Source organism: Sinocyclocheilus anshuiensis, unplaced genomic scaffold (genome assembly GCF_001515605.1).
Source record: "Sinocyclocheilus anshuiensis isolate Anshui unplaced genomic scaffold, SAMN03320099.WGS_v1.1 scaffold185, whole genome shotgun sequence".
Classification (NCBI taxonomy): Eukaryota; Metazoa; Chordata; class Actinopteri; order Cypriniformes; family Cyprinidae; genus Sinocyclocheilus; species Sinocyclocheilus anshuiensis.
In genome coordinates, this window is record NW_015539887.1 from 1,318,316 (window position 1) to 1,328,084 (window position 9,769).

The 9,769-nt window shown below is 36.7% G+C and overlaps 1 protein-coding gene across 1 annotated transcript; it reads right to left on the reverse strand.

Moving 5' to 3' along the window:
* Nucleotides 1-7,978: 7,978 nt before the first annotated feature.
* LOC107685616 (twist-related protein-like) lies at nt 7,979-9,569 on the reverse strand. The gene is made up of 2 exons (XM_016482265.1): nt 8,858-9,569; nt 7,979-8,415 (listed from the first exon to the last, which is right to left on the reverse strand). Exon 1 carries the CDS (start codon nt 9,396-9,398, stop codon nt 8,889-8,891), a length of 510 nt encoding a protein of 169 aa, XP_016337751.1. The 5' UTR covers nt 9,399-9,569; the 3' UTR covers nt 7,979-8,415; nt 8,858-8,888.
* Between the last annotated feature and the right edge of the window lie 200 nt (nt 9,570-9,769).

Below are 9,769 nucleotides of genomic sequence, written 5' to 3' on the forward strand. Positions count from 1 at the left end.
GCAGAGGAGGTACAAGTCAAAATTAATATTTTGTGGTAATCAACATTTGCCACAAATGCTATCCATTGAGCTTTACGTGTATTGAATCCGAAATATTCCTTAAAGTTCGAAATGTCACTCTACCAGGCTTCAAGCTGTGAGAAAGAGTCAAAGGGGCAACCCTGGGGTTGACCAAACATAAGGCAGGCTGACCAGATCCCAACAGCGAATGCGTAACACAATACCTGCGAGCATGCCGTGGGATGCTTTGAACTTGATTTAGTACCCGGGTCACAAGCGACTTGGTTTGCCTCGCTACAGGTTGGAGCCAGAACCCTGAGGACGCCAATCCCTTAAATCAGTGCTTGATATCATCCTCCACGTTACGACAAAGACACGTGAGATTAACTAGCAAGGTGCCCTGCAGAGATCACTCAGATCTTAGATATAGCACTTACAAATATTATTAGTCCCGTTTAGGCTGGCTTATATATGTAATAAAAATCAGACTTTCAACATTACCATACTGCAGTCAAAATTCCGATGTCATTGCAGGGTTTTTGGGAAACGACATCAAAGGTCTGTTGAGAATAAGAAACAGAACCACCTTGTGCACCGATCACAACAAAACATGCTGATCTATTCGATTCGTCACCTTTTTCCTCTGAACTGATTCATGTAAAACATTTTCAGTTCCTACTTTCTGCTCTTGCATTAGTTGGTTTGGAGAGATTTCATCTAATCCCCAATAGTTTATTGTACATTCGATTAACAGAGATTCAAACCTGCACACAGAATTGTTGGTCTGTAATAACAAATATTACAGAATTTCATAAATGCCAGGACAAGTTGTCACAGGTGTTTTATATGTTTTGTAATGTTATACAGTTGATTAATTTAAATTTTGTTGGCCACAAGAGTTTGTTAGTTTTTACATACAAACATGCAAAATATGTACAATTGTTTTGTGCTTCTGTTTAAATTTAGCTGGAAAATGAATTGGAACCTTGTATTTAGCTGTTTAATGGCAGTTAGTCACAACTTAGTGTAAAAATATGGCTCGCTATTGTGGCTTTTTTTGTTTTGTAGCCAATGTATGTGACTTTAAAAAATAAACCTAGCCTTAAAAATATTCACTAGAATAAACGTGTTGCAACAGGCTCCAATCTTATTTTCCAACTTATGTTATTTTTGTACTTTTGTCTTTTGCAATCAAAATTTTGAAAGTGCTTCTGTTATTATTGAATCCCAGGTTATGAACTGACATCAGACGGACTTTGACACCTTTGAATCATATATGAATTATAATAACAGTCATCCTGCTGGGAAATGAACTGAAAGTTGAGTCAGATTGAGTCATCTTCATCAGAACCGATGCTGACGGACGGTCTGATTCTCTCTGTACAACCACAGCACCAGGAAAAAACTAGTCACTAAAAACTTTTAAATATAAAATTGAGTTTTATATATCTAAATGCTAAGACATCCTATTCATTTTTTTTTTTAAGTATATTGTAAGAGATTATCTTACCCATAACATGCTGAAACTTCTAATGGTCAGTTAGATATGACACATTTACTTCACACATTTATGCAAACAACCTTTAGAGAAAAAGACTTTATGTTGTTTAAAATTTGTAGATAAAAATATTACCAGCATGCAAAGTTTAAAAATATCTGCAGCCTATAAAATCACATGATTTTTTTAAAGTTAAGACTTACCTAAAGCAATATCAGATATCATTTTTGTATCATATCAACCACAAAACTGACATGAAGGTATGTTAATAAGGCCAGATAAGACTGACATGCTCTTAAAAAATACAGCCATCTCTTTTTGATGTGATATTTAATTTTTATTAGCGTCTTTTAGATTTGAAGATAGTTTCATGTTGCATAAGCTCTAGCTACCTAATTTCGAAATAAAACCATGAAATTTAAAACGATTAGCATTTTTTTGCCAAAACAAGATTAGGATGCAGAGGTTAAATGATAATGACCCTCCTGTTTTAACCTCAAGGCTGTTGTTAGCCCCATTTACGCTTCCTGACATGCAAAGGAAGGAAAAGGGGAATCATTGTAATGCCCAAGAAACAACACATCACTTATCTTTCTCATATAGTGGTGAAAGTAGGCCTGTGTTTGAGAGCTCCGGTGGGCTCCAGGTTAATGACTCTGTGGAGCTTAGTAGCTGTTCAGGAGCCGACCCCATGGAAGGGCGAGTGGGGGGTGTCATTAGGGTGATCACCCCTGGGTCGGAGAAAGTGACGTAGGCTGCTTGACTGCTAAGAGCATCAGTCACACATAGTCGAATTCTCAGTGTATGAAAGATTCCTTAGTACTGAACATTTGAAGCTAAAAGACCATGAGGTCTTTAATGACGAGCCAATCATAACATACCTAAGGGTTCACTTTTTGTTCTACTAAATGATTCTGGAAAAGTGCATTAATTTGACATCTATGGATATTAACAAAGTGCTCTGTGGAAGCTTTAAGATGTCCGAAAGGACTTGTGTTTACTTAACAGGGCCGTCAGAAAAAGAGTCAGTCTCGTTCATGAAAGCTGACGTTCAGTTCTCTTTTCGTTTGCCTGACAAAGGCATTCTTTCGTGCCAGAGCCGCAAGTTGTATTATGCATAGCAGTATATAGTCACTAGATATTCTCCTTCATAACAGGTTGGATCCAGATGGGGGATTTTACTGCCAAACAGAAGAATAAAAGAGTTTGCCGGAGCAATATGGTGTTAAGTGATACAACATGAGCAGCTTATTACATTTTCAGAATCTTTGTCTTGGGGATGTATTTTATTTATCATGAGCAAAATGTAGTCACTAAAGTACCGATTGACTGAAAAACCAAAAGCGGACTAACAGAACTTGAGTAAATCAATAATACACTGATATTATTAAAGGAATAATTTTGCCATCATTTATTCACCATTTACTCATGCCGTTCTGTGGAACACAAATGGAGATCAGATAAATGTTCAACTTTAAATGTTTTGTTCATACAATGAAAGTCAGGGGTCCAAAGGTTAAGTCTAATAATTTTATTTGTATTGGTTTGATGTTACTGATTTTATTTAAACTCAAAATGGTGTAGAAACAATTTTCATTCAGGAATTGCTAGTAAATTTTACAATTTATTAAAAATACACTGCACACACTGAATTAAACATGCAAGTTTAAGTACAAAGACTGAAATAATATTTTCTTGTAAAACATGCTCAGTAATCTTTGAAAAATCATTTTTTACAGTGTACATGAGTTGATCAATGTTTTGATCAAACTTTTGGACCCCATTGACCGACACTGTATGAACAAAAACCACTGAGACATTCTTCAAATCTATTGTGTGTGTGTGTGTGTGTGTGGCAGAAGAAAAAAGTTATAAATAGTAATGTAAAACTATTTATAAATAGTAACTGTTTCTTTAAGAGAGTAAAAAGTATATATATATATATATATATATATAGTTTGGAAAGGCATGGGGTTAAGAAAATGTTAATTTCTGAAAATACTTTTCCTTAAGTAATTGAATTAAATGTACTAGGTAAATATATATAATTATAGGATTATTTAAATGATTGTAGCTTAAAATCATATTTTAGGTTCAGTCATACTAGATGTCTTCCATCCTTCCAGGATGTATTTCTTAAGCCCCTTTACGAATAAAATTTTTCTTATTCTTTTTCAGACGAGCATCCAGTAAACATCACTAAACATTAACAGGAAAGTTTGAAAGAAGGACAAAAACTGCTTTAACTTCCACGTTCTGTGCAAAAGACAAGTCTATTTATGGACAAGCAGATTGCACAAATAAACACTACTCTAGATGTGAAAACTCTGCCTTTATTATCCATGAAACACCACAATGGATCTGTATACTTCTTGTGCAGCGTTCTGATTGCCTGTTTATTTTCGCAGCGGCCCTCCTGAGCCAGTGGATGCTGGGCCAACCACTGTGAGGTGCCAAGTCTCTCCAGCCATTTCCTGTGTGTGACATCGTTGTGTATCCCCTAGCGGCAGCATGATGCGTGTCTTGTCTGCTCCCTGGGTGGCGTGCGCTAAGTATTCCGTAAACATGGGGGTTCGGAAAGGGGACTTTTAGTTTGAAAGGGGACTTTTAATGCTCTGTCACTCTTAATGCAACACTTGCACCACTAAGCCTAATGCATCCAAACTGTAATTGAACTACCATCAGGCTGCAACGGTTGATCTTTGCTCATTTCAAAAAGCTAAAAGATGACAGCTTTCACTGTGATACTGATAGCATTTTCCCAAAAAATGCCATTTTTCATTCTGAATTTCAGACTATTTATAGGCCATTTTGTAATGAAAAGACAAAGCAATAATGTGCAATGAAGATACATAAAATTAAACAACATCAAAACAGCTATTATCATTTGCAAACTAGTAGTTTTAACAAACCATGAGGTTTGCTTTTAGATATTATATTTAGCTATTACATATTTTGACTTCTCTTACAGCAGATGCTGTTTATCAGGTAGTTCTATATAGGTTCACGTTTTTGTTTTTCAACTTTTTTTTTAAACATGTATTAAATTGACAACCAACATGCAGTTTGATTGCTTTCATGATTCATTATCAGATTTTTTTGGCTCTTAAATTGTCATAGCAGTAGCCTATATTGCAATTGAATTGTGTCATCAATGTCATAACTCACTTTGTTCCGATAGGAAATCGGATGTTAAGGGGTTTTACAGTATCTGTTTTATATAACCTTAGCTCTACCCAGGAACAAGGCTTGACCTTAGCGTAACTGTAACCCTGCACCATCTCAAGATTATAACCTTTTAATGTTACCCTCTACAGTAATGTCCTTGTGTCTAAAGAGCCCAAGCCTTTCATGTTGAAACTAAAGCATGTCAGACGGCAGATGGTTTTTCAAAAGCACTTTTATTTTACAAATACAAGCATCATTTTCACAAATGTTTGATCTTAAAACAAAAAAAATTTGAGAAAGATGAATGGTTCATTATTGTGAAAATCATGCTGAATAATAAGTGTTGCAACATGTGAACACTCATTTTAAAATCAAAACATAGAATGTTAAAATCATAGAAATATAAAATGGCTTGCAATACCGAAAATCGAGGGAATAAAATTTTACATCTGGGAATAATTATTTTAAAAATTCCTTCTGAAAAAAAAAAAAAGGGTATTGGCAAAACATGTTTCTGCACTGCCAACTTCCGCTAAATCACAACCCACGCATGCACACACTATTTATTTGTACTCTTACTCTGTACTCTACTGAAAAATAGGCCTGTTATCGGCGCATCCAGTAAACAATCTTTCTTGACATGGGAAATGTTCATGGCTACGTTTTCGATGGCTTTTCCGTGTGATTTTAAAACGGTTGCAGCTACTTCTGCAAGTTGCACCTGTTTCCAGGAGCAGAAGATCTGCTTGTCGTTTTAGTGGAAAATTATTTTCCTTCATAAAGTGAATTGCCAGCAGTTGTTGTATGAGCTGTAGCCTAAGCGAGCCAGCTGTGTAAATGAACAAGTGCTCGCTTTGACTTCCTCCTTCACTTTTTTTCCCCAACAAAAAGGTTCGTTTCATTTTTTATGTTTTTCAAACAAATTATTATAGCCTATATTTTAAAAATGATTTTGATCATTTTTATTATCGGTTTACACGCGATAAAGAAACACAATTCATACACTTCATAGATTTTTAAGAACTCAAGAAAAGATTCGGAGAAGTTTTTTTTTTTTTTTTTTGAGTAATTAAGAGCCGAAATGCCACATTAATAAATGACCTAAGGGACCTGAAATACATGTATATAGTATTAAAAAATACCAGTAAAAATAATTCTGCACAATAGGCTACTGGTTTAGGGAAGCTGATCAAATTGAGTTAACACTGACATCAGAGCAGCTTTACGAGTCAAAAATCATTATCAGGTCAAAATAAAAGTAAGCTGTGATTAAATGCGACACTATCAGAATTATCTGAACCGTTAAATGTCAAAATATTACCGTTTAAAACTACAGTTTTTTTTTTCTGACCTAGACTACAAGTAGGCCACATACTCATCCCGGTTTCGACAGAACGTAAAAACAAACAAACAAACGTTAAACATATGCACAATGATGTCGGAAAAGCAGCACCATCATGTACAGTACCTGTTAGAACAGCAATTCTACACGGCTTTCTTTATTTGGGAAACTCCCACGGGCGTTCTTCTCGACACTGGATCCCACGGGCCGTGATTTAGAGCAAAAAGCTTAAATTCACCGTATAGACCTCGAGTCTCCGAGGACAACCAGCGTCACTCTACGCGCTCTATCCCTTCGAGAAAAGCCAACGAACCTTTGTTTCTAAGATTTTCAGTATAGTCTATTTAAAGGCGGACCTCAACATCTGAACATCTGTTCAATTCACGTGACTCTAAAACGCTAACATCTGTTCAAAATAAATTTCATTCGTGTGCCTCTAACATCCATCTGCCAAATGCCTTACAAGTGGAAATGAACTCAAACTTTGGTCCAGTTTTCTCCTGAAGTTCACTGGGATCTTTATGACCTCTATGTAAAAATAAAAGTGTTTACTATTATTTAAACCAAATATTAGAGCAATTAGAAAAACTGTCCACGATAAATTATTGGTTAAAAACTTGTTGTAATTTGTTTGTATGTCTCTCGAGGGGATTTTTATTTAGGTTAACATTACAGTTGCTCAGCATACAGGCCAGCTTCATCCACCCCACCTTCCCATGTCCTGCTGAAGGCAGCTTAAATTTCATAGACATCTGGGAATTCCGCACATGCCTCAAAACCCAATTACACACCTTCAAACGTGCACTTGCTTTTATTTCAAATATTCCATGATTCCAAAATACTTTCCCAGACTTCATATAAAACCAAACGCAACTTACATATGGTTCAATGCCAAATACATACCACTAACGTAGTAAAAATATCCCACATGCCTTGCTATAGCAAGACAAAAAACGCATTTTAAGCTTTTGTTCATATAAATTAATCATTTGATTTAATTTAGTGAACTGGATGTACTTACATTGCAAGGCACATATTTTTATAAAATGAATGAAACTGGACAATAGGAAAACAAACAGACAAAACTAATGAGTAGCACTGTCTTTTCCCCCTGCACACAGTATTTTTGGAGCAGCCTCTGGATATAAGTCCATTGCAATCCCTAGGGATTTGACCCTGTGACGCACGCGTGTATTTGGGAAGCTCTAGCTGAATGAAAACGATGATATTTAGTGCAACTGTAAAAAAGACTTTAACATTTTTAGGAGTACATCCCATGAATACAAATCTATTTTCTTGTCCGCTTCCTTTTTTTCTCGCAGATGAACTGACAGTACATATTGTTGAACCTATACGTCCATAACCCAGGTTTAGATGAATTTCAACCAACTAAATCAGAAGTCGGAATTAGTCAGACCTATCGGAATAAAACTTGATATTCCATCAGAATTTTATGCAATCGTTAAAGACTATTTTAAAATATGCAGTTTCATCTATAATACATTCTAATGTGATAATAATGCACCATTTTCTCTTGTACTCTTCATTTTTCATACTGTGTTGTATGGATTAAAACATAGTCTGTATTGGAATATTAAAAAATAGGGACACTTTTTGTTTACTAAAAGTAATAAAACAATGGCTTATTGTTTAGATCGAAATGTATTGTTTTTATTTTTCAACTTCATTGAACGTATTTTTGTCTCTGATTTCCTGCCTATGTCAACCAACTCGTGTAACTATTTTTAAATATAGGCCTAACTATTAAAAACATTCTTCATAATGAGACTAAACGAGTGGTAATAACGTGTATGCACTGTTTTCCCTTCTAAATTTTTAATAGTTTTTCCAAAATCGTACACACAAATGAAGTGAATACATTTTGATACTACCGTATATTTCTTAAAAGTTCTTCATCTTTATTACAGAAATACACATTTATTTACAAAAGTAGCAAAAAAATAAAAATAAAAATAAGAATGCATTTTGACACAGGATACATTTGCCTTCATTTCAAAAAGTGTGTCATCAATAAATAAATAGAATTGTACTAAAACTTTGTATTTTGCACAGGATTCGAACTAGAGGCTTCATTCCCCATCTTCTCATCGACAGTCCTTGTGATGCAATTTCACTTTCTCCAAGAAAGCTATGCACAACTGAGTCTTCAAAAAACAAAAATAGAAAAACATGCATATGCACACATTTCCAACATTCGTCGTCAACAATAACACTCGCGAGGAAGTCCATATGCAGCGCACGCGCAACAATTCGCTGTCCGTGGCCTTCTCTCGGTAATAGCCATGACCTCTGTTGGAACATTTGCAGTTTTTCCCCAGGATTATGAAGGAATCTAGCATTATGTCGGCGCATTGGTCCTCGAGTTTTCCCAGCTCTTGACTTTCACCTGCGAATAATAGCATGATTTAGGCGGGACAATGTTTGCTATAGGAAAAACATTATATACAGTAACCTATTTGTTTTGAGAAAGAAAAATAATCATTGTAATCGATTGTGGGAAAAAAATGTGCTACAATAGGCCGTGCTGGTAAACAATTCGGTTGCATTACACGCAAAAGCTGTTTTAACAGCTTCTCAACTTTTTATAGACTTAAGCTACGTTGGCCAAACTTAATTATTTATTTAGCGTTATTACTATATCTAAAGGGAGAGGCAGTGTGTACAAATAAAGCCATGCAGATAGTAAACAAATCCAGACGATCTGAAATACATGCAACAGTTGTTGGCTTTCCAACTTGTGACCAAACGTGTAAAATGAAGTAAATGTTTTGAGAGATCTTACTCAATTGTTAACATCATTAAAGACGAGGGATATTGTGAAAGCGTACCATTTGAAAACAAAAAAAGTTTCCCTGCACACTAGTGAGATGCAGACATGGACCATGCGCCCTCCATCCTCCAAACTGAGAACGCGTAGCTCAAACGCTCGTGAGCAACATAACTACAACTTGCCATCTTGGAGTCCAGCTCGTCACTCTGTAGAACCTGACAGAGAAAATCGATGTACCTGGAGGCGAGTTTTAGCGTCTGTATTTTGCTCAGTTTGTCGGAGGGTAAAGTGGGGATGATTTTGCGCAAAGCCGCAAACGCTTCGTTGAGCGACTGCGTCCTCTGTCGCTCCCGCACGTTCGCCGTCACGCGCTGCGTCTGCAGCTCCTCAAAAGACTGAGGGCTGTTGCTGCTGTTGCTAGACTTTTTCCCCCTTTTCCCAAGGGTCGAGCTATCGGAATCCTCCCCGTTTTTCCTGCTCGTCCGTCTTTTCCTTCCGCACCTCTTCGGTGGCCTGTCGGGCTCTCCGTCGCTGTTGCTGAGGCTGTCCGCGGGAGACACGGGGGAGCTGGAGGAGTCTCGCGCGGGCTCTTCGGGCATCTCGTTCTAGTCTGCTGAAAGCGCGTGCGATCCAAGACGTTATTCCCTCATGAGGGTGAAATACAATTCCAAGCGTGCGTTGCTTATTCTCGGGGAAATAACTAGGTATCCGGGATTCCAAGCAACTTTGAGTTGGGTTGAAGGAAAAAGTTGGGGAGCTCTTATAGTCTGCTAAAGTGTTTGTGAGAAGAGAGACGATTGGCCAAGAAGGCTTAAGACGCGAGAAGGAGGGTGGGGGAAACTTTTCTTTTAAACTCGAGATATTTTCCTTGACAAGTCTGACAGTTCTTTGGTGAGCAGAAAAATAGCGATTGCACGCTCAACTAACTGAAAAGATTCGCTGTGCTTTGATTAGATTTGAAAACAATTTT